The 25,986-nt window shown below is 35.5% G+C and overlaps 1 protein-coding gene across 7 annotated transcripts in view; it reads left to right on the forward strand.

The window, feature by feature from the left end:
• SMARCA1 (SNF2 related chromatin remodeling ATPase 1) overlaps positions 1 to 23,931 on the forward strand; it is a 69,136-nt gene extending 45,205 nt beyond the window's left edge. For 2 of the 7 annotated variants that reach the window (XM_027092314.1, XM_027092315.1), the window contains 6 exons: positions 4,223 to 4,345; positions 6,356 to 6,488; positions 9,032 to 9,150; positions 9,272 to 9,484; positions 21,969 to 22,079; positions 23,198 to 23,931. In XM_027092314.1, coding sequence (XP_026948115.1) covers positions 4,223 to 4,345; positions 6,356 to 6,488; positions 9,032 to 9,150; positions 9,272 to 9,484; positions 21,969 to 22,079; positions 23,198 to 23,269 — 771 coding nt within the window. In that variant the 3' untranslated portion in view covers positions 23,270 to 23,931. Of the gene's footprint in view, positions 1 to 4,222; positions 4,346 to 6,355; positions 6,489 to 9,031; positions 9,151 to 9,271; positions 9,485 to 21,968; positions 22,111 to 22,758; positions 22,826 to 23,128 lie in introns of all 7 variants that reach the window. The other 5 variants (XM_027092316.1, XM_027092317.1, XM_027092319.1 and 2 more) reach the window with 5 other exon arrangements.
• Positions 23,932 to 25,986: the final 2,055 nt, after the last annotated feature.

The raw sequence follows: 25,986 nt of genomic DNA on the forward strand, positions 1-25,986 counted from the left end.
CAGGTTAGACGTATTCAGAAGCTTCATTGCTCTTGTGACTTAAAGGAGTTACTTAATGCTTTTAATCACTTGCTCACTAAAACCCTTCCATTGGAAGAAGGTGACTGAGTTGATATTTCAATTGCAGAAGTTTAAAAATCCGGAGTATCCAAAAGTCCCGTTGAGTCTAAGACATGGAGTGAAAGAGTTTTGCCATATTAGAAGCTGAAGAAAGCTGTAGGACATTCTAATATATATCTTCAATAAAAATTCTTTGGGAGGGGATATAAACATTTGACAAATGCAGGAAGTTCTATAATCTTTGTGAGTTTCCGTAATGTGTCATTGTGGGCCACCTGTTTTGTTGTGGTAGAATTAAAATACAGTGAGCTGACTTCAGGTTACTACTTTTATTTTGTGTGTTGTCACATTTAATTCAGTATTCCATATTTCTATGAAATGTTTGCTGAAGCTCCTAAGAAGCAAGGCCCCCCCAAAAGTTTTTCACTTTTCCATGGAACATAACTCTTAATCAGAAATTCCTTACTATCTGACTAGAAATCCAAATAATAATTGAGTTGTTTCCTTGAAAGATAACTTCTTGTATATTAAGTGTTACTGGGGGTCATCAGTAATATATACAGTATGAGTACTTGAGATACCATCTAGGTATCTGTTTAGTACTATTGGCCTATAATTCGTCTACTTAATTCTTTTATAGCACTTTGAAATCACTCTAGGAAGCTAAATGTCGATAAAACCTCATGAGGTAAAAAATGAATACCTTTTAAAAATAATAAATATTAAGAAGGAGATTATTTGTAGGAAGAGATACAGGAATTTAGGAATTACGAGTCATTTCTAATTCTAAAAATTTTAGCAGTTGTTTGAGTAATTTTTAGAACTAAAATTGTAAATGTGGGCTTCCCTGGTGGTGCAGTGGTTGAGAGTCCGCCTGCCGATGCAGGGGACACGGGTTCGTGCCCTGGTCCGGGAAGATCCCATGTGCCGCGGAGCGGCTGGGCCCATGAGCCATGGCCGCTGAGCCTGCGCGTCCGGAGCCTGTGCTCTGCAACGGGAGAGGCCACAACAGTGACAGGCCCGCATACCGCAGAAGAATTTTAAAAAATTAAAAGAAAAATAAAATTGTAAATGTAACATCGATGAAGTCATTCTAAAGTTTTGCTGTATTAAAAATATGGGCAGTCGATCCTAAAATCTAATGGTATGTTATAATATTCTGATTTTGCCTTTATTAAAGTTCAGGTGGAAAAGTTTTAGTATTGAAGATATCTACATAGAATAAAAAGTTCATTTTGTGTGGGTATATTATCCATTTTCTGTCATAAAATTAGATGTTTGTGAAATATTTTGTTAAAGTATGGTTTGTCAGGTATGGAAAGTTTGAAGCATTTTGGTAGAGAAATATCTTAAGATTAAAGAGGTTTTCCTCAATGAAAGTTAAAATTTATGGCCAAAGTAATTTCACCAGCAACTGAAGGGGTCTGTTAAACTTTTAAAGCTATGTCTGTAATTTTTTTCAACATTTTATTATGAAAAATTTCCAAACAGAAAAATGTCAAAATAATTATACAGTAAACACCCATATACACACCACATATATTTTCCAATTTACATTTTACTGTATTTGCTTTATCACCTATTTGTCCATTTCTCCAGCTTTCTATCAAATGGATATCCTTCTTATTTCTTTATGAATTTCAAAGTTGCAGACATAAGTATATTTCACCCGGAAACACTTCAACATGTATATCATTAGCCAGAGTTCAATATTTATTTGATTCTTTTTAAGATAAAAGTTATATACATTGAAATATATAAATCTTGTGTGCCATTTGGTGAATTTTGACAAATGCATACGCCTATATAACTGAAGCCCCTATAAAGATATAGAAAGTGCCCCTTCCCAGTCAATCCTCATATTCATTCCCCAGACACAACCACTGTTCTGATATTATTAATTATTAATCTGTAGATTAGTTTTTTTCTTCCAGAGTTTCATATAAATGGAATCATATATTATGTGTAAGGCTTCTTTCACTTAGCATAGTGTTTTTGAGATTCATCTATGTTGTCCCATTATCAATGGTGCATTCCTTTTTATTGCCGAGTACTATTCCATTGTAAGGATATACCACAGTTTGCTTATCCAGTCTCTTGTTGATGGACATCTGGACTGCTTTCTGGGTTTTGGCTCTTGTGAGTAAAGCTGCTATAAACATTCTCCTAAAAGTCTTTGTATAGATATGTTAGGAATGGAATTGCTGGTGTGCCTGTGATTTAAAAGTGGAATTTAGCTATTGAAAAAAGTGATTTTAAATCATGCATATCACTGGACTACATTTCATTTTTAATTTACACCTTCTTTTCCATTTCCATTTGCTACCATCCTAGGCCAGGTGATCATACGTCATTTCTAGATTACAACAGTTTAGCTGGTTCTCTTGCCTCTAGTTGCTTCCTCACTTCAATCCATCCAGCACAAGGCTTGCAGGTGAAAACAGTACTCCTTTGGTGAAAGATCTCCAATGGCTTGCTGTTGCCTACTGTGTAGTTTCAGAAGGCCCTCTAATTCTGTTTCCCCCTGACCTTGTTTCTTATCCCGTCTCAACATAAACCTTATATATGCTCCTTGCTGTTTTTGCCTTACCGTTTTTGCTTTACTGCTCCAGCCTAGAATATTAGTTCTCTCTTCTCCATCTCCCCAAATTCTTATAGTTCTTAGAGTATAGCTCAGAATTCCGCAGCTAGGTTGTGAGCTCCTTGTGGGCAAGGACCATGTCCACTAGTTTTTATATTCCAGTGAACACCTATCATAGTGCTATGGACAAAATAGACATTTAGTCATTACTTACTAATTTGATTGTCTCGTACTGATGATTATGTACAAATGAATCTGTTTTTCAGTATGTCTTTTTAATGCCCAGTTAGTAGGTTTTATATTTAAACAACTATTGGATACAATAGTTTTAAAAATACTTATTTTTAAATTACAATGCTATGATTGAAACTCTATGAAATATGTATGACAATTAGAGAAATGTACTCTAGTATGTATTATAATCATGTTTTAGTAAAACCGTGACTATTTGATACGTCTAGAGGATGAGTCATTTATGATAGGTGTGCCTTCCAAACAGTGGAAGGCTTACTGCCAACCCTGTTCTTGCCATGTTTGATGGATGCTATAAAATGTACTATACATGTTATATACCTGCCCTCGTAAATCAATGTGCTGCATTGTCACTGCAGATGCACATAAAAATGATGTGAGGCTTTGCGCTGAGTGACTTAGTTTATCACTCCATACAATGAATGCTGCTTTATACTGCTGAACTGTATGGGTTGTCTAAGTTCATGGTGACACACTGAGGCCCCTGGGACTACAGTTTTGAGATACAAATGACTGGCTGACTGCTTGCTTCCTTGTAGAGCTGAGCTTCTGTCCTCAGTCTTTTGAACTTGAGCTCTCTTCTTCTCAGTTGCCAGTGTATTGCAGCTCTATATACTATGCAGCGCTGTATAGTATACACTATACCTTCTGTTGCTCACTGCTACTGTAGTTTTTTCCCCTTGACTGCAGGTCCCATCACAGCTGTTTGTGTGCTTTGCTTACCCCTTCCCTCTTATATATAGTCTCTATTTTTTTTTTTGCTTCTTCATTATCCTGTCACTCTTTCAGTCTTTGCATTTTATGTGAAGATGCTGTCTCTTTCCATATCCTGGAAGGCAATAAAAGTACTCCTTTCTTTTTGCATGTTGAACTGATTAGAGCATTGGATGCAATCTTCAGGTGCATTGCCACTTCTATACCCTGGTCTGTATTGCCAGGTGAATATGGGCTCTTTTTGTACTACCCAACTTTTTGTTTCTGGGCTTGAGATTTTATTGTATAATGTTGGTGTTGGGGATAATGATATTATTATTACCATGTATTACCATATCATAAGGATTTTTTTGTTCCACAGTGTAATTAAGTCTAGAATATAATGTAGCATTTAGCTGTAACTGGTTTTTAACTGTAAAGTACCACGTGGCACATTTAAGAACAGTTCTACTTTGGTAATATCATGGTAGTAGAAATGTGGAGAGGGTCATGTGTCATTCTGGTATGACTTTATTTTGTTTACTGCTGAACTAACTCTAAATATTGATACAAGTATGTATACCCTTAATTAATTTTTCTCAACAGTTTACTCATAACACACCTCTTGATTCTTAGGTCCCAAGGAATCCTGATATCCCAAATCCAGCTGTGGCTCAAAGAGAGGAGCAAAAAAAGATTGATGGAGCTGAACCTCTTACACCAGAAGAGACTGAAGAAAAGGAAAAACTTCTCACACAAGTAACATATTTTAAGTGATTGAAATACTTCTAGTCAACGAATAGAAAAAAAGATACTATAAATTACACTTACTTTTTATTGTATGGGCCTGGTACCCTGATTGGACACACCAACACAACTCAGGGCTATTTTGTAAACATACATTTAGACCAAATATCCCTATTTTTTTAATTCCTTTTATAGAATACACTCTTTTAGAAATACTAAAAAATATATAAATGCAAAATATAGGTGTCAATTATAAGAAATAAGACATGCATTTTATCAATTATAGTAAAGTCAGTTAATCCACATATGAATCCTGATAGACAGTAATTACTAGCGTATTCTTGAAAATTTAAATTTATTTTATTGATTGTGAACTGTCCTCTGAAATTATACTCTACTAATCTTTTATTTATGGAATGATTTCATAATCCTCAAAATGCCTTATATTCTTTCTTGAAAAGAACTTTAATACAATGATGAGAAATTTCTGAAACTATAAAAGGTGCTCATTGTATAGTTAAAAGCTAATAGTTAATAAGTAGGGAACATTTCGATTTGAACAACATATTAATGCTTTCTGGTCATTGTTGCTTTAATGAGTTTTACGAGTGTCATACTTCCAAAATAATCTGTAGAAGATAAAAAGAATTACAGTGCAAAAGATCCTTGGAAAATAATAAAGAAACGTGTACTGTATGATACCACCTTAGTATAGAAAGTAGCCAGCAAGATTTATTTATTCAACAAGTTCTTTTGAACAATATGCAAAGCACAGTGCTAGGAAATTTTCCACATTAATTATTGAAAGATAGTTTTTATATTTATATCCTATTTATTATATAGGTCTTTTCTTTGTTATAACATGTAATTTTATTGAATGAAGTTTTACAAATTACATTCATAATTTTTGAGCCACATGCCTGGAAGTCATAAAGTTTAGTTTGAAAATGTAATTGCAACTGGTTGAATATTAGGACTTACCACAGAATAAAGTAAAACATTTAAATATTCATGATTTTTTTTCAAAATTTATTTCCTGAACACAAAAATAAAGTTATGGTCTTAGACTGTTACTTGGCTTGCAGTATATTGTGAATGTACAATATATTGTGAATATACAGTCTCAACTGAGAAATTGCTTTAGTTTGTAATTAGAAACAAAATCAATTTTTTGCCCCTCCTAGTACTTGAAGTCATCTTTAATCACCTTTCTCTACTGCCCTAAATAATTAATCTTTTAAAAAATCATGGGAGTACAAAGGAACAAAATATGGGGTAATCTAAAATCTTTATCAACTAACGCCTAGGGATAGAGTTTTGCTCTGTCAAGGGTATCACATTTATGTGGGTGGGGACTTGAGGAGTGGAAGACAAAAATTTGATCTTGTGACTTCAAATAAATACCAAAGAGACTTAAAACACTGATTGGTCGAACTGTTCTATCTTTTAGGAAAGAAATTGAGCAGGCCCCATAACATTCTGTTTATCGAATCCTATTTATGAATATAATTTTGAACAGAAATTATTTGTTCACAGTAGTTTGGAATGATGTAAAGAGCTACAAAAATTTTTCTTCAGTCTTTTTTTTTCCTTCATGTATTTCTTTGATTTAATGCATACACATTTTTTCTTAATTTACATGGGAATAAGTCTGTGAAAAAAATGAAGTACTGGAATATCCAGGACTTCAGCATTTACATTAGTATTTTAATTTTAATGCATTTGTATTTTAATGTAGTAGGCATCTATAAAATACGGAGTTAAAAACTACACAATATCTTGGAGCTATAAATCAGTTTTTAGTACTTGGAGGGAAGTATATTCTCTTCATGATAGAAAAGCAGTTATTAGTAACACTAACTCAACTTTTGATTCCAACATAAAACACCTGGGATTTTATAAGAAGGAAAATTTTAAGCCTTTTGAACTGTTTTTAATGTATCATTGTATAGAACTAAATAGAACAATATTTGGATTGGTTGATTTAACCTCTATTGATGATGCTTAATTTTTTGTTCACAGGGATTCACAAACTGGACTAAGCGAGATTTTAATCAGTTTATTAAAGCTAATGAGAAGTATGGAAGAGATGACATTGATAATATAGCTCGAGAGGTGGAGGGCAAATCTCCTGAGGAGGTCATGGAATATTCAGGTTTGTATACAACTACAAAAATGGTGTTTAATTGTAACCTTATGCATTTCTTTAGTGTCAATTTAATTTTACCTTTGTTCAGAGACCTTTAGACTTTTATGAATAAACTGTAAGTGAAAGTATAAAATATAATTGTATTTCTATGAAAAGATTATAAGATTTATCAAAACAAATTGCTGTGGTTCCCACTAGTTAGCTAATAGAGCCAAGTATAGCACTGATAAAGCAAGGGTAGCTATTGGATGAGCACTGGCAAAATGCCTACTTTCCCACGTCTGGAATTTGATCATCTTCTGGGCAAGTCAAGTCTAAGGCTTCAGTTTCAGTGGATGGAATTAGTGTCTTTCTAGGTTGTCCTTGAAGTAGAGAATTCCTATAAGGTCCTTTTAGATCCTCAAACACTCTCAGGGTTCTAGTTTGCTCCAGGCAAGTTATGTGTGGATTCTGCTAACTCCAGGCAAGCTGGAGTGGATCTGAAAAGGCTGCTTGAATAAACCTGTTGATTGGTCCTAGAATCAGTTCCTTCTCTTACTTAGCTGTGTCTTTGGTCTTGACCAGAACTAGATTAGGTGCTGAAGCATATGGAGTTAATATTGATTTCCATGTCACAGTGCATCCAACCTCAGGCTTCTGAAAAGAAATCTTATTAAAATAGGTAAATATGTCTAGTAAATTTTCTTTATGTAGAAGAACATAGGAAGTTTCTAAAATCCAATTAGATTGAGCTCTCAAATTTAGTCTGAATATCAGCTGTATAGAATCTAGGGCATTTTTTTTCCCCATAGAAACAATGTTACACAGTAGGTTTAGGTTTCTGAGCTAGCCTCTCAAAGCCTATTTAGCCTAACAACTGAAATTCTGCATTTTTGCCATGAAAAATAGTAGGGAGGAAACATTGAAATACTACTAAATAGACCAAAGATTAATATAGATTAGGCACAATTTTTAATTTATTTATAGTGCTAATGCTTGAATAAATCCATGTTTAATTAGAGAACACTTTTTTTTCTTTTGGAAATCTGAAAGGGTCTTCTGGTGATTGCCAGGGACTTGAGAGATGGATTACATTTGAGTTTTTATTTCGTGTAGTATAACATCAAGTCTATGAACGTCCTTTACTTTGATAACAGTATAACATTACTACTACCCTTAAAATTTATCACATAAGTTTAGGACATTTGGGGGCTTAAAGAGGGGAAAAATAGAGGAGAGAGAGAAATTTTAGCAGCAAGAGTTGAATGAAAGGAGTATAAAAGGATATGTGCAGAGAGATTTTCTGAAGTAGAATTTTCTTCAGAAGTTAGGAAGGGGGATAGCATCAGTGTGTATGAAATTGCAAGAAAAAAAATGATTTAAAAAGATATCACGTCGGGACTTCCATGGTGGTCCAGTGGCTAAGACTCCGTGCTCTCAATGCAGGGGGCCTGGGTTCGATCCCTGGTCAGGGAGCTAGATCCCACGTGCCGCAACTAAGACCTGGCGCAGCCAAATGAATAAATAAATATTTTTAAAAAGAGCTTATTTAAAAAAAAATACCATGTCAGATGTTCCCTCAAATTGACAGCAAGCCAGGTAGCATGACTAGCTCAGGGCAGCTTAATTGGGACCAAGTCAGAGGATGGGGAGATTTGAATGAATTTATGTAGTTGGTTGCAATAAAAGATGAAATGTGTACAGTTGGCTGTTTGTGGTATCTTATTCATAGTAGGCGTTTAAATTGTGTTGAATGAATAAGTGAGAGAATGAATAAATGAATACAGGTGCTTATAAAAATCAGAGTACTGACATTCCTTTCTTGATAGACTCTAAAAATGAAAAAATTTGAGAATGTAGACTATGTCATTAGAGGGCCTCTCACTGAAGTCATAAGATGTGACATTAATGCAGCCAGATCATTTAGCTCATTTATAAAATTTGGGTGACTTGGCTTTCCTTTTTTTTAAAGAGAAAAGGCTATTCCAAGTAAGTTTAAAAAACAAGCTGTATGTCACTGGAAATACTGTAAGAATAGTGAGCGGTTCCAAAAGCGAAGTAACAGTTTCAGTAGAAATTGCTGCTTTACAGGAAGTTTGATTGACCTGTTGATAATAGTTTCGTTTTTATTTTTGCTTGCTAGGAAACTATGTTCTCTAAGTTTATATGACCACCCTGTCTTCTTTTTCACTTTATGTGTTTGGTGCCTTCTATATAATGTTTGAATAAAAGCATAGCTTAAATCAGTATCTGTAGTAATATCTTTTGAAATTCTGGTCATCTGGGATGGATAATTAAAAACTTCGTAATATTTCATGAAAGGAAAATCACTAACCTAAAACCTCCTTGTTGGGGTCTTACTTTTAAATGGAAGGAGGTATTTAATACCCCTCATTTATTACACCTTAGGAGTATTTAATAATTGAACGTATATATACAGATGAATTTGAATCTTAATTATAAGCAGTGTAAGTTCACTGTATCCTTTCCTGCTAATTCTTCATTCTACAGTTCCTTGGATTCACTTACTTAAGATGATAGAATTGTAAAGTAATAACTCTGTTTTTCAGCTGTATTTTGGGAACGTTGCAATGAATTACAGGACATTGAGAAAATTATGGCTCAAATTGAACGTGGAGAAGCAAGAATCCAACGAAGGATCAGTATCAAGAAAGCCCTGGATGCCAAAGTAGTATATTTCATAATTGTCGAATTACCAATAGATTGTTTTAATTGATTAAATGGTGATTAGCTTTGACTTATTATTATTGCACATTTAGTCAAAAGCACTATTTTGTTTAAATCTACAGATTGCAAGATACAAGGCTCCATTTCATCAGTTACGTATTCAGTATGGAACCAGCAAAGGAAAGAACTATACTGAGGAAGAAGATAGATTCTTGATTTGTATGTTACACAAAATGGGCTTTGATAGAGAAAACGTGTATGAAGAATTAAGACAGTGTGTTCGGAATGCTCCTCAGTTTAGATTTGACTGGTTTATCAAGTCTAGAACCGCCATGGTACGTATTCCTTTCTTACTTATTTCCTCCAACTTTTTCTTTTGAAAAATTTCAAATATCATACATCCTTTACTTAGATTCTCTAATTCTTAACATTTTGCCACGCTGGCTTTCTCCTCTCACTAGTATATGTGTGTATATACTTATACATACATACATGGCATCTATCTATAGATATAGAATCTATATATTGTATTCAGAAATACAGATCTGTGCTTTATATTCATTAATCTATATACAGATCTATATTTCTGAACCATTTGAAAGTAAGTCACAGACATCATGAGTGTTCACCTCTAAATACTTCAGCATTTATCTCCTAAATATAAAAATAATATTTTCCTACATGAGCACAGTACCATCATCCTACCTGAAAATGTTAACGTTGATTCAGTAATGTCATCTAGTATACAGTCCATGTACAGAATTTTCCAGTTGTCCCGAAAGTGTCTCTCATAGCTGTTTTTTTAAATTGATGAGCCAGTCAGGGTTCACATATTGCATTTGGTTGAGTCTCTTTAGTCTCTTCAGTCTACAACTTTTTGTTTTTCGTGACAATGACTTTTTGAAGGTACCCAGACTCATTTTGTAGAATGCCCAACATGTATCTCATTGTTTGCTCACTGTTAGATTTAGGTTAAGCATTTTCGGCAGGAATGCTGCCTAAGTGATGTGTATTTCTCATTGCATCACATCAGGAGGCTCATTATGTCAGGTTGTCACATTCTTGGTGATGCTGAGTTTGATTACTTGGTTAATATGGTGACCATCAGAGCTCTTCACTTTAAAGGTAGTTTCCCCTTTGTCATGAGGCAGGTGATACTTGAGACTGTGTGAATAACTTAAGGATTTATTTTTAATGAGAAGGAATTGTTGCCTAAGTAGAGTTTTTATAAGAATATTATGAGACAGAATAATTAAGAAGAGATTTTATTTTTAGCTTCATGCAATTTACTGTTACTTTCTAACATGAATTGTGTTCCTGTTAAATCCTAGTGCTGCTTAGCAGTGTTCTTGCTGATATTGAAATAAATGCCACATGTTTTTAATGTTGGCATTGTCAGTCTTTTGTTAGCCGAGGTAATTAAGACAAAAGTAGATTCATACAGCCTAAACATTAAAAGTAACCGGAAACTAACAATCTAAACAGTGAGCATTTTTCTTTAGTTTCTGTCTATCGTAAATGTTTTCTCGGCCAAAAGTTCATAGGGGTGTGAAGCAATGCTGAACATTTTGTTTGACCCATTTTATATTTTCAGTTCAAGTTGAAAAAAGAAAAGAAAAATCTGAGTTGCTATACTGAAGATGCTAATTTTGGTGGATGCTTTATAAGATCAGATATTTCTTAAAATTTTAACACAAATTTAGAGGGTTCCTGGATTGTTATTAGAATGTGTCTGTCAAGTTTATGGAATACATAATGCTGGGAGAGGTAGCAAATACTTTGGATCAAGCCAGAATCCAAAAGGAACTAGAGAAATTGGAATGATGGATTGATTGAATCTCCCTTGCAGCATGACAACTGTAGGGATGAATGTAAAGTGCTATACTTGTACAAAAGAATAGGAAGAGGTGTATATGTTAATAAGATACAGTAGGAAGAATTGAGAAAAGAATAAAAAAGATAGGAATTAATCTGTAGCATGAAGGGCTGAGGTTGGATGTAGGGAAGAGTTGTTTGACAGGGTTCTTTGGATGGTTGAAATAGATTATTGAAGAACAGTGTTAAATAGCTTTCTATTAGCTTTGAAAATGAGATTCTATTTTGACAGTCTGAAGACTTTGGCAGTGAGCTAGTTGGCCTTTTAAGGTGCCTTCTAGCTCGGTGCATCTATGACCATGTTTAGCAGAGAACTCCTTTCAAAAGCCATGCATTTAAAACTTTTAGCCATTTGGGGTTTTATGCGTGTAATGATCTGATTTAGAGCGGCATCAGCAGCTTGTAAAAGACAAATGCCCACCTGCATTTGTTGATGAATCATGTTTTCGATCATACATGCCCTTTTATGTGATGGAACATTTGCTGAATTTTGAGTATTATTTCAGTGATAGTTTACTAATTTTTTAAAAGGTTGAGTTTAATGCTGTTTTCAGTTTCTGGAAACATTAAAGCAGTCGGATGAAACAGATTCAAAAGAGCAAGGAAAATCTTACATTATTTGTAATATGAACATGACTGTAGAACTACATACATAACCTTATTTCATTTTCCGTGAAGAAACCCAGTGTATTATTAACAACCACTAGATGTCTCTCAGCTCCCTTGTAAAGAATCTTTTCTTCCATCTTTCAACAAAACGTTTATCTCTTTCTTTACCAAGAGGTTTAAATATCTAATGTATGTTTTCCAAAGAGTGGATATTAACTACATACGTGATTGAAAAATGAAACTTTTATTTTGTCTGTTAAAAATGAAGACAATTCTGTCCTTAATTATGTTCTGGAAGGTGGAATTTATGATTTGTAAAGAATCTTTAAAAACACATAGTAGTTTATTTCATATTAAATATTTTAGTCCAGAGTTTTTGTTAACTTTTCTACTATGTTATTTCCCTCCTAGTTAATGGATAATTTTTGCTTATATTTCTGGATTTAGAATATAAGAAATATATTTTAAAATATGCATGAATATATTTAGATCATCTTTTTGGAATGTTTCATGCTAATAAAAATCATTAGGGAATTAAAGAAATGGATTACTATTATTTCTAGATGATCTCTTTTCCCCTCATTTTAAATAATTGATCTTGTATAGTGAATCACATTCACAATCTAGGAAGTGAAACTTCCCCCTTGAAAGAGGCATTTGTGATTTCCAAAATTAAAATAATTTGCTTCATTGAAAAACCCCGTCTTAGAAATAACAGGGGATGTAATTTGATTCATTATATGAGTGTATCACTGTGTTCAAATTAAAATTTTATTAATGATTAAACTTTAAACTTAGCTTATTACTAAAGAAGCTATCTTTAAAAACATAATCTTGCTTAAAGATGACTCTTTCCCAGTGACACCAATAAATAGTGTGAAATACTTAGGGGAAAAAAAAGAAACCTTGGTAGTTATATTTTATTCAGAGATCTCAAAGTACTGAATTCATGGCTTCTGACTTAACAGTCTTAAAGTACTTAAAGGCATGAACCTCCACTTCTAAATATGCCGCATTTTGAAAGCCTTCAGCTAAAGGTTGAAAATTTCTTTGAGGCTCTTCTCCATTTAAAAATGCTGGCTATACAAAAGAAAAAATGAGTTTTAGTTCTGTTTCTCTGTGCTAAAACGACTGTGATTTCTTTCTCTGAGAACTTGTGTGGTCTTTAAGTAAGTAATCAGTCTCTATTGAACTACATAAACAAGTAGGAAGGATATGATCAATTTAGATTTTTAAGCTCAGAGTACATGAATTGCCCTACCATTTTCCTTCTAAGAAAAAAGTGTATTATAATGAGGTCTTAGTCTTAGGACATTAAAAAACTATCAGGATTAAAAGGACCTTTGCCAGATGACTGTAAGAGGAAAAGATAATACTTTGTATTTATATACTACTTTTTATATATAAGGTTGCCAATCCCTTTACCAACATTAGCTCATTAATTCCTTTTAGGGAATGAATGTCAGGGCATTATCTCTGTTCATTTAGTGACAGACTAACGTGACTGGGAGATTTGAAAAGAATCTGAGAATTCTAAATATCTAGCACATTAGTGTACTGGAAAGGACATATTGAAAGTATCCAAAGTTTAATCAGTAATTCTTTGGACCTGCTTAGGTTCTTTTAAGTACTTAAAGGAGAAAAAGCAGAATTTGGCTCTCTGAAATAAAGAACATTTCTTGATATAGCCACTATGCTTCCTCCGCAGGGTTGCTTTGACTCTTAATTTTAGTTTAAAAATATTCTTACTTTTTAGCCTCTAGGAAGCTTTTTCCTTTCCTCTCCTGGCCTCGCAAGAAGCTCCGTGTACATAGCCCGTGGCCATGGACTTTAGAGTTGAATCAGAGTATTAGTAATTAGTTATTACAATTACCCTGCCTTTTGTAGTAGTTTAAATGAATTTTTAGGGTAGTATCTCAGAGAGAGAATCACACACTGTTGTATACAATGTAATAAAAATTTCATGTTATTGCTGTTTGTTTTCAAATCACAGCTTTATTATTAATGAAAGTGTTCCTTATTTAAAATTAAGAACATGACATTCCTCATCAGAATTGTAGGAGAAAAAATACTATTTAGAAAATATTGCTATTGCTCTTTATTAGCTTGCCTCCCTTTTTATAGGTTTATCATTGATAGTAAACGTTAACTAAATTATTAGTTCAGCACAGGATATTTGATAAATTATCTGTCCAGTCAGAGAAGGATTTTCTTTCTAGATACTTTAGAAAAACAAAAGTCAAATTAAAAATTTTCCAAACTGTTTTATAGTCACAGTAACACTTTTGTTTGTTGCTTATGCAGCACAGCCTAGGAAATTTTATGAAGAAGGCCACTCATGATTTTTAATTTTGTGTATTAGTGCTTAATTGTGTGATAACAGCTAATATTGATTTCTTAGAGCATTACATTCTTAATGAAATGTGAGGATATGAATTAGTACATTATTCACAAAATTGGTAAAATGTAAAATTAATGATGGGTTCTTCTTGACTGTAGAATTATGAAAATATTAAAATATATTTATGCTTATAGGGATATATTGTTTCCTAATGTGCTTGAAAGACTAAAATGTCCCTTTCAGCCTTAATTTTCAGAAAGGTCCTGTATAGAGGTATGTACAGAAGGGGTTGTGTTTAACTTTACCTTGAGGGTTAGGTCAGAGGAATGGCTTCATAGAAGAGGTCCTTCTTGGAACTGAGTCTTGAATGACCAGGAAGAAGTTGGCCCTGGGACTGTGGAAACAGCATGTGCAAAGGTAGAAACAAGCACAGCACATTAAGAAACTGCAAGTAGGTTGTGCTGGAGTGTGAGTAGGGAAGTTCTGGAAGATGAGGAAGGAGCTGGCAGCGAAATTACGAAGAGCCCTGTCCTTGGTATTGAACTTTGGTCATTATTCTATAGGAAATGGGGAGTCATTGAAAGATTTTAACAGGGCAGTGACATGGTCAGATTTACATTTTAGAAATACTGTTCTGTGGAAATGGGCAAATGTCTACCTCAACTACCATATAGGCTGACGATTCCCAAATTTATATCTCTGTCTTTTCTCTGTTCCTCCTCTTTTTTTACTTCCCTTGGCTATTACAGCACCATCTGCCCCAGAGTCATTTTTTACTGCTGCTCTCTTAACTATCAGGTGCAAATGGTTACACCTAAAAGTACCAGCATAACCCTTGCACAAAGTAGGCATTCAGTGAATAAATGAGCATGGAACTTTCGTACTTCAGTTTGCTTCTATCTCATAGACCCCTACAGTTGGATCAGATTTGGATAGAATGTGAAGAAATGTAGCAACGGGTTTGAGTTCTTTTTTCTTTTCCTTTCCTTTCTTTTATTTTCATCTACCTTTTTCTAATGATAGACTTTACTTGGCTGTAATCCCTGCAGCTTTTGTTTGAGTAGCCAGTTGTAAATATCATGTGTTTTATTAGTAACTATAGTGTTTGATTTAAGACTGAGTTGTTCTAACAATCTGAAATACGATACATGCACTAACAGGAGTTTGTTTTATGTATTTATGTATTGTGAAGAGGTGATGTGACATTTTACAAATAGCGATGTTTAAGTAGCAGCAGTTAGGTAAGACTATCATAACATTTGATACTTGTTTAAGAAATGTAGGATATATTTCTTAATTATTATTATTAGAATATATAACTCCCATCTAACTACCAGTGTACTTGGGCCCTGAGATTTTAGTATAGAATGCCATTGCTTTTTGTTAGTATGATAGAGGTTCCAAAGTGACAAAGAACCTAGGAAATATACCACAGAATGTATAGTTGAAGGTATCAGTTCCCAAAGGTAAAGTATAGGGAGTTTATGAAAGAGCAAAGGAGAAACAAACACCCATTTTGTTTTACTAAGAACTGTAGAAGATTCTGACTTTATGGAACCACCTACCAATTTAGATGTGCAGATGTGGAGTGCAATTTATTTATTTATTTTTTTTGCTTTTGCTCATTCACCTGCTTTTGACTTTCAACCATAACGGGCAGCGACCTTCTGTCATTCAGACTTAGGCAGGCTTAGTGTCTAGGATTTTAGTACATAGGAAATGTAATGTGGAGTCTCTTTAATCTCTTTCAATAAGTCACTTCAAGTCTACTGATGCTTTCTGTGCCTTTTGAATTGATGCTTTGAAGCTGGGTATTGGGGCAGAGGATGTTTGAACTTGGTGCCTGGCGTGATTGATATTCACCACACAGTACAGGGCAGCGCCACTTACTGCAAACATCCCATTATTTATTAAATAAAGGTAGAGATACATATCCTAGTATTCAAAAGTTGAAACTTGGGTGACTTTGCATTGAATGGAATTATAAACTATTAAAAAGATACGGAAAACCAAGGCAGACAGTTTGTTTAAAGTCAATCTAAAGACTAGTTTAAAACAGGGCTTGGCAAACTGCAGCCCTTTACCTGTTTTTGTACGGCCTGCAAGCCAAGAATGATTTTTACATTTTCAAATGGTTGAAAGAAAATCAAAAGAAGACTGTCTTGTGACATGTGAAAATTATACAAAATTCAGATTTTAGCATCTGTAAAGTTTTATGGGAACCCAGCCACACGCATTCACTTATGCATCGTTTATGGCTGCTTTCATGCTGCAATGGCAGAGCTGAGTGGTCGTGACAGAGACCATGTGGTCTACAAAGCTGACAGTATTTACTGTTTGGCTCTTCACAGAAAGGATGTGCTGACCCGTGGTTTAAAAGAATGTGTAAGAAAGGTGGAAGGAAAGAAATAATATAACCAAGGGTAGACCTAAGTGTTATACAGTCCTTCAAGAAAAGTGTTAAATGAAGGATAGGTAAAGGGGGAGGCTATTTGGCCTAAAAGAGGGATGTCTGGCAGGTCTGGTGGTAATTGCAGTGATTGTGATGGAGCCATGAGAGCTGCCTTGTAATATTTGAAAGATTGTCATACAGAAGAGGGAATCAGCTTGTTCAATTTGACTACAAAATCAGCTTGTTCAATTTGACTACAAAAATCAGCTTGTTCAGTTTGCATAAGGGAACATTTTTAACTTGTCCGAAGGTGGGATAGACAGCTTTGGGAGGTAGTGAGTACCCTGTCATTGGAAGAATTCAGACAAGCTGAATAGCTAATTAGTAAGGACCTAGTAGAAGGGATTCAGCATCAACCTGAATAATTTTTAAAGGTCCTTTCCAATCTTGAGAGTCAGTAATTTTATGAGCTCCCACTATTGAGACTCTGTATCAAGGGAAGATTTCAGAGTGCAAAATACACGTTTGATTACATGACGACTCCTGCTCAACAATCATCAGTGAGATCCTTTTGTCAACTGAATTAAGTAAAATTGCTTAGTTCTTTGTTTTTAGCTTCTAGGTTCTTTGTATTTTGACTCAAACTTAGTCTTATCTATCACTCTTACCCTGCACAGCATTTCCCAAGTTGGTTTCTACCAAACATTGTTCCAGGATTTGCAAATACGGTAAGTCCCTTACATACGAACGAGTTCCATTCCGAGAGTGCGTTCGTAAGTCCAATTTCTTTGTTAAGTCCAACAAAGTTAGCCTAGGTACCCAACTAACACAATCGGCTATATAGTACTACTGTAATAGGTTTATAATACTTTTCACACAAATAATACATAAAAAATAGAAAAAATCAAACATTTTAAATCTTACAGTATAGTACCTTGAAAAGTACAGTAGTACAGTATAATAGCTGGCATATAGGGGCTGGCATCGAGTGAACAGGCAAGAAGAGTTACTGACTGTAGGAGGGAGAGGAGGTGGGAGATGGTAGAGCTGAAGGATCATCAGCAGTAGGAGATGGAGGGCAAGCTGCAAGATGGAACGCAAGTTCGCATCTTTGAAAGTTCTCGGTTTGTATGTAGGGGCCTTACTGTATACAATATGCAGAACAGGGTTCTGTGTTCAAATAAATTTGGGAAATGGCTGATACTGAATCCTGCCTGTGACACTTCCAACCTACATTAGAATGCTAAAAGCTCTGAGAAGTCCTGCCATGAAGAAATTTGTTTAACCTTTTAAAAATCTAGCATTTCCTGCGCATGTGTGAACACAAAGTACTTTTTTTTCCTTTGGCCACAGCTATTAACACTGCAGAACAGTTTCCCATTTGCCATTTTCCCACTCTCTTCTGTTGTCTTTATTGTTTTTGTATCTCCTCTCTTCCTCTTGTGTGCTATTTTTCTCCCTCCAATTTCATTCCTAAATCCAGCATGGGGAAATCGTGAGAGAAAGAGATAATTAGACTACAGAATTGTGGAAACAGTTTGAGAGCACATGAACCACTCCCTGTAATCCGAGGAAAATAGGAAGATTAAAAAGGTACAAGAATCTAGGGGGATATGTATGTGAAAGGCGAAATTATATGAGATAAAAGTGCTTTTGACATCATGAAATTTCTCATAGTCATTTCATAGTCACTTAGTTATTCAAAACATGAATCACTATTTTATTGGTAATCTGGCCTCCTTGTAATTTCTGGTGTTAGCTCGTGCTCTGTTTATGATACCATCTGTTTAGTTAGGCAGTCTTCAAGCATGTGAGTAAAAGATGGGGTTTGGTATCTTTAGAGAAAGTGGCATTACCTATGCTAGGAAGGTAACGTCCAGACTCACTCATTCCTTGGTGCCTTTCTCCAGAGAGTTAGATTATTTTTCTGTCTGTAGTTAGTGACAGGTTAAAAGGAATGAAGGTAAGAACTTATTATACAGTCGATTTATAATCATTTTGAAATATTCTATTTCACTGCATATGAGACTGTCTCAAAAGTGTTCGTTTTTTTCTGAATCACCCATTATGAACCATGAATATGTATCTAAAGATATCTGCAGTCACAGGCAACTATTACTTACTGAGAATAATAATAGCCAGAGGGTATAGCTTAATGATTCAAGAATCAGCTTCACATAAAGACTCTATCTAGTCTCCCTAGAAACCAACAATCAAATCTCATCGGGGTCAACTTAGCCCTTTCTATAATAGATAAATTGAATAACATGCTGTTTAATTTGTATGTGTGTTACTGAATGAAGCTGTGAAGAGTGTTTGGTCTGCATATTAAAGATACCACTATTGTTTTGGTAAGTAAGGAAAATTCCAGTGTTATTTTTCCTAAATTATTTAACCTTGGGTAATTGAGGATGCACAAGAAACATGAATGTACCAGTGTTTTGTAAGGTTATTTTTAATAGTCAAACAATAATTTGTTAATGAAGAATTTTTTTCTGGCTAGACTATCTTTGGTTTTCTGCCTTCTTTTGGGCTTGAATTTTACAGAGTAGAAAATGCTTGAATAGTTGATAATATTTCTGTATGCCATTTTTCTAGCTTTTATTTGGAAAGATAAAACTGTATTTAAAAAATTTGCCATTTCTTAAAAATGTTAGATTGCCTAAGGCCTAAATGTTCATTGCAGAAAATTTAGAAAATACATGCTAGTATAAAGAAGAAAATAAAAGTTACCATTGCTCCTGTTTCCAGAAATAGCTGCTGTTAACCACTATAACACTGTATGTAGTTAGTACTCGCTCAGATATTTCTGCTGTGTATATACATATATAGTAAGTTGTGTATATATGTATATGGTAATTGACAAAGTACCCAAAATTTAGTTCCCAGTATTTCTCTGCTAAAAATGGCACTGCTCTAAATATTCTTCTGTAAATCGTTGTATACGTCTCTTATTGCCTTACATTAAGCATCTAGGAGTGGAATTGTTCATTCAAAGAGTATGAAATTTTTAAGATGTATCATTGATATTCCCAAATTGCTTTCTAGAAAGATATTATTTTAGTCTGCTTGGGCTGCCATAACACAGTACTGTAGATGGGGTGGCTTAAACAAATTTCTCATGGCTTTGGAGACTGGAAGTCCAAGATCAGGGTGCCGGGAGGATTGGTTTCTGGTGAGGCCTTTCTCCCTAGCTTGTAGATGGAGTCGTCTTGCTGTGTCCTCACATGACCCTTTCTGTGTGAGTGGAGAGAGAGAGAGAGAGAAGAGGGATCTCTGGGTGTCTCTTCCTCTTGTAATACCAGACCTATCGGATTAGGGCCCCACCCTTATGACTTCATTTAACCTTAATTACCTCCATAAAGGCCCTCTCTCCAAACACAGTCACACTGCAGGGGTGTTAAGACTTCAACTTACAGATTTTGTGGAGGGCACAATTTTTAACTTTGGCATCCCATCATCAATGAATGAGAGCTCCCATTTCATCTTATTGCCAACACCAGATACACACACCACACATACACACACACACACACACACACACACACTTGCATGAACGTGTCATTGCTAATTTAATAAATATATCATTGTTTTACTTTGCATTTCTTTGAAAAAATTTTAATATATGGACATTTTAATTTTTTATGAGTTTTAAAAAATATTTATTTTATTTATTTATTTTTATTAATTTTTTTGGCTGCATCGGGTCTTAGTCACGGCACACAGGATCTTCGTTGAGGCATGCAGGATCTTCTGTTATGGCACGCAGTCTCTTCGTTGCGGTGCTCGGGCTTCTATCTAGTTGCAGCATGCAGGTTTTCTCTCTCTTGTTGTGGTGCGTGGGCTCTGTAGTTTGCGGCACACAGGCTCTCTTGTTGAGGCGCGCAAGCTCAGTAGTTGTGGCACAAGGGCTTAGCTGCCCCGCGGCATGTGGGATCTTAGTTCCCCGACCAGGGATGGAACCCGCGTCTCCTGCATTGGAAGGCGATTCTTTACCACTGGACCACCAGGGGAGTCCTATGAGTTTTCTATTCTTGTACTTGGACCATTTTTTGGTTGGAGTTCTTAATTGCCAATAAATCTACATTTTTATTTGAGGGTTTAGCTGCTTTATATTTTATCCATTTTTTTTTTTTTTGGGGTACGCGGGCCTCTCATTGTTGTGGCCTCTCCCGTTGAGGAGCACAGGCTCCGGACGTGCAGGGTCAGCAGCCATGGCTCATGGGCCCAGCCGCTCCGCAGCATGTGGGATCTTCCCGGACCGGGGCATGAACCAGCGTCCCCCGCATTGGCAGGCAGACTCCCAACCACTGCGCCGCCAGGGAACCCCCAGATATTTTTGCTTATACAAAAAAGAAATCATTTTTAAATGTTATTTATCCTTTGATATTAAACTTATTTACCTTTAAAATACAGCCAAGTGTACAGGGTTAATATATATGAGCATCCATACTAATCATATGTTTAATGCTTATCATATGTTCATAAAAACTGTTTATCGTTTGGATGCATTGATTTGCTGGCAGTGAAATATAGGTAGTGGCAAGGTTAATGCGGAATCTTTCCAGCTATTGCTTGCTCTGAATTAACAAATGCATCAGTGTTTCCTGAGACGCCCTCCTCAGAACTCTGATCCCACAAGATGTCCTTTGAGAAGGGAGTTCTGCTGTTTGAATAGCTTGGGGAATTGCTTGCTTCTTACATCGCCTACCCTAGTGGTTGACAGTGCTCATTAGGAACTTAAAGGCTATGAGCAGCCCTGTAGAAAAGAAATCTGTTTGACTTTTGTAAACTGAGTACTTCCAAAATGTGCTTTGACAATAGGACATCCTCTTATTTTTTTGTTTATGTGATTTTTGTTAACTTTTTGTTTCAAAATACTTACAGTTCACAGGAAGTTGTAAAGAAATGTACAGGGAGGGCCCATGCACCCTTCACCAAGTTTTCCCAGATGGTAACATATTCCATAAATACAGTAGTGTCACAACCAGGAAATTGACATTAGTACCATCCACAGAGCTTATTCAGATTTCATTGGTTATAGATGCACTTGTGTGTGTGTGTGTGGGGGGGTGCGCACACACGTGTGTGTAGTTCAGTGCAATTTTATCACAGGTAGGTACGTGTAACTAGCACCACCGCAAGACTTCCTTGTGCTAGCTCTTTATAGTCACACCCACTCTCCCCCCTTTCCCTAGCCCCTGGCAACCATTGATATGTTCTCCATCTCTAAACTTCCATTTAAGGATGCTATATAAATGGAACAATATGGTATGTAACCTTTTGAGATTGGCTTTTTTCACTCAGCGTCATTCCATTGAGGTTCTTCCAGGTTGTTGCATATACCAATATTTCTTTCCTTTTTATTGCTGAGTAGTATTTCAAAGTATGGATGTACCACAGTTTGTTTACCCATTTACCCACTGAATGATATTTATCCACTTCTCATATTTTTGGTGGAATATACTCTGTATGACTATTGTTCTGAAGAATACCAACTTAGAAATTCTGTGTCACAAAAATGATACAGTTAAAGAATTACCACTTTTTAAAGATTGTGCCGGGGTTGAAGAAATTAAAAGTCTTGTATTAATTGGTTTAGGAATTCCAGAGACGCTGTAATACTCTGATTTCATTGATTGAGAAAGAAAATATGGAAATTGAGGAAAGAGAGAGAGCAGAAAAGAAGAAACGGGCAACTAAAACTCCAATGGTAAAATTTTCAGCATTTTCCTAACTTTTAGGTAGATCCCATTTTTTTTACATAATTAAAATGCCTATATTATGTTTAATGCCATAGTGATGCCTATTATAAAAACTGGTTTTATGAAATGCTGATTTGTTTTTTGACAGAAAAAGAGTTACACTACAACCACATGCTTCCTATTTGTTTGTAGAACATACGGTTAGGAACTCCCGTAGTAACAGGGCTCAGTATTTTTAAAAAATTCCTCATGACTTTTAAGCAGAAGTATAATGCAAGTAAAATCCTTTGAATTGAGACCAGAGTTGTCATGGGGAGTAGGAGAGGGGTGGGGTGGGGTGGGACTGAGTTTGAAACTGGGAGTTCTGATTTGATCAAATAAGTTTTCTGATCTTTGTGGAACTATGAGTGCAAATAAGAACTTTGAGGAGACAGCAAAGCTTTACTTGGTTTACTTGGTAATAAGTTAACTGTTGAATAATAAGATGACTTAATTTTAATTCAGTCAGGTTGCCTTGTATAGTTACAATTTCAAATACTCTTTAATAGATGATATTATTTGAGTGTGGTTAAGTAAACTACCATATTTCATCAAGTCTAAGATGCCTTCCATTGTAAGACACAGCATTATTTTATGTGCCACTAAGAAGAACTGCTCCCAGTAACTATGATTTGTCATCAATTATAGGATGCATCCCGATTTCAGAGATGCTAAAGTGGGAAACAAATGTGCATCATAGAATATATGAAATATGGTATGTTAACATCTGTCATAAGATTTAAAAAATAATACACTCATAAATAACATTTTTCCCGGAAAACTTTAAGTATTAAGTAGTCCTTTAAGATAAGCATACATTTATAGTGCCATGTGTAAGTAGAAACTTGATGACTATTTTTGATGGGTATTTTATGTCTTTTCTTAAAAAGAAACATGTTTGGAGGTTATTTTACATTGGGTTACATAGTTTGTTGGGCTATATAGAACATTAAATGTGAGTATAACATTTAAGTGAATATTCATGTTAAAATTTTTTTTTAATGCATTTACATCCTAGATTTAACATTGTTGGGCCATTTAAAAATGTGCATATTGGAGCAGAACATTAAATCTGTTTCCATTTTAGTCACAGAAAAGAAAAGCAGAGTCAGCTACTGAGAGCTCTGGAAAGAAGGATGTCAAGAAGGTGAAATCCTAAAGCCTAGAAATAAAGTTTTAAATGGGAAACTGCTATTTTCTTGTTCCCATCTTCAAATGCTAATGCCAGTTCCAGTGTATTCATGGTACTCTAAGAAAAATCTCTTTGGTTTTGATTTCTTGCATATTTTATATATTTTACAATGCTTTCTACATGAAATGTGTAGCTTTATATTTTATGCATTCTAGTATTTTTGTGTACTGTATTTTGTGCATTTCATGTCTTCATCAAAATCCTCTCAGTCCTTGTTCTTTTGAAGCTTGTGCTGAGGTTTTAGCTTTTCTATGTTTTATATGCCGCTGCTTTGAAAGAGAACCTAGATTCTATAGCTGTATTATTGTTGTTTCATACTTTAAATTTATATGGCTGTGGAAAATTGAATTAAAATGATTTGAGGAGAAAGACTTTTTCACTTCTTTGTTGCTTTCTTTTCTATTGAGTATGGGCTTGTACGTGTTACTGCATACTGTGATTAGCATAATAATTGTTTCTTTGAGGTCATCTAAATATTTTTTTCCTAAAGGAATAAAGGGTGAGAACAGAAAAAATTTAAAAAACTAATATTTGATACTGTGCTTGCTGTCAGTATGCATTACATTTAAATTATTCTCTAAATATTCAAGTGGGAAAGTATAATAAAGAAACGTCTATAAGAAATTTAATTATTTCCTGTTTTTTGTGCAGTAGAAAATAGTTGTGTTTACTGAATTGAATTGCTCACAACTATGTATTTGGTTGAAAGTTAAAGCTTTGCTTGCTGACTTGTGCCTGATCTTTTGTCCCATAGAGCCAGTCCAGGGGAGTCTGGGTATAACACGTAGATTTATTAACAACTAAGTTAAGAGTATGAAGTAAGTGCTATGCATGCAGAAGAAAGGGGGAGGGTCTTCCATAGGAATACAAGTACGGTCAGATAACAGATAATCTCAGAGCGTCAGAGGCTTTGCACACCAAGAGCTTCTACCTTTCCCACACCACAGACCCCACGCTGGGAGGAGATCTGCTCCACACAGTCCCTCAAGGCTCCAGGCTGACTGAGGCTCCACTGTTTTACAGCTGTACCATCTGGAACATGTGGCCTATTCAGCTGCCGCTGTAGGAGAAAAAGAGGCTGGAGAATCGCATATAGGCTCTTTATTGCCTCAGCCCAGAAGTGACAAATGTCACATCCATTTATATTTCATTGTCCAAAACTAGTCACATGGTCCTGTGTATGTGCAAGAGGACTGGCAAATATAGGGGAACAAATGGAATGTTTTTACGTTACTGCCCCTGCCACAGGGGCTGTCACACGAAACCGTTAGTGTGTGATTAATCAGAGTCAAGGTCAGGTTATAAGGGAACAGGGAAAATGGATCAGAACCTAGTGTGAAACACATGGCAAATAAGCAAAGCTGGGAATGCAGGACAGTGGTGTTTGTTATCAAAACAAAATTGGGGCCACTAAAGAGTTGCTCTCTCCCCCTCCCAAGATCTTTTGCATTTCCTATCGGACTCTATTTAGTGTACCACTGGCAAACCTTGGGTAGCCCTGAGTGCAAGTCAGCGTCTTTCACATCCTCATTCTCATTGGGGTTCTGCAACATATGAATAGATCTTCTAGAATGACAACCCACTGTCTGCTGGACTCTTCCAAGTCTTTTTTCATTGTCCAGACTTCATATTTCTTACCGCCATGCTCCTGATAGGATTCTTCTTACTCTTTCCACTATTAGGACTTGGACTCTTGTACTCTGTTGGAGGTTGGTTGAAATTAGGGTGCTATTAAGAGATGAGTTTACAATGATATTAGGTCAGGGGACCCAGAGATATCCAAATCTGTCCTTGGCCTAACTGCCCTTTCTATAAGGTCCACAAGAGAGGCAAAGGTAAGCAAAGTAATACTTCACTAGCTGGTGCTTTGGCTCCAAACTTCAATCCAGAACTATTAAGCCCAAAATGAAATCTTGGAATTTTCCACTCCAATGAGATTAAAAGTTCCAGTCATCTGAGATGGAAAAAATTATACCTTAGAGGGTCTTATTAATACCCCCAAGTTCTGTGCACTGAAAAATAGCCCAGTGAGGGTACTGGCCTCCGATCAATCAGTTCAGCATTTCTTGGGGAGAAATGAAGATGGAGGGTGGGAGCAGGTACAATTAGGGTCTTTGAACTTCTTTCACGGAAGCTTAACAATCTCTACTTCTTGTTCTTTCTCTGTTAACCCAAAGGGGTTAATGGCTAAGCTGTATGTGACCATCTACTTTAAGAGAGAAAATCTGCAGGTAAGTTCTGTCAGTCTTTTCATGGGGCCATTTCCCTGGCTATATCATGGCTCTTTCTTGGACCAAAGAGATGTGAAATCTAGGTCTCCTAGATTATGTACAGCGTCATTGTTGAACATAGCCTACCAAGGAGGTCCATACAGTGAACACCTGATGGTAGCACAGTCCAACCAATACAATGTTGGGGATGCAGAATGCCCCAAGTCTCTATTTGAAACCCCTCTTATTGTCAGTTTTCCACAGAGAAATTAAAGTGTCACAGAAGATTGAAAACTCCCAACAAATAAATCCCACTTCACACAAGAGGCCTAGACTGATAGGATAGTAACACTAGACCTGGCTGCCGTGTTGGATTGAGGGAGCAGGATAGTCAGTTTACTGAGTCAGCTGCTCAGAGACCAGAAGCAGCAGAAGAGAGTGCTGTTATCTATGAGTACAATTTGACAAATGCAC

Source organism: Aethalodelphis obliquidens, unplaced genomic scaffold (genome assembly GCF_003676395.1).
Source record: "Aethalodelphis obliquidens isolate GAN/ISIS:26980383/991018 unplaced genomic scaffold, ASM367639v1 scaffold77, whole genome shotgun sequence".
In the NCBI taxonomy this organism is placed as follows: domain Eukaryota; kingdom Metazoa; phylum Chordata; class Mammalia; order Artiodactyla; family Delphinidae; genus Aethalodelphis; species Aethalodelphis obliquidens.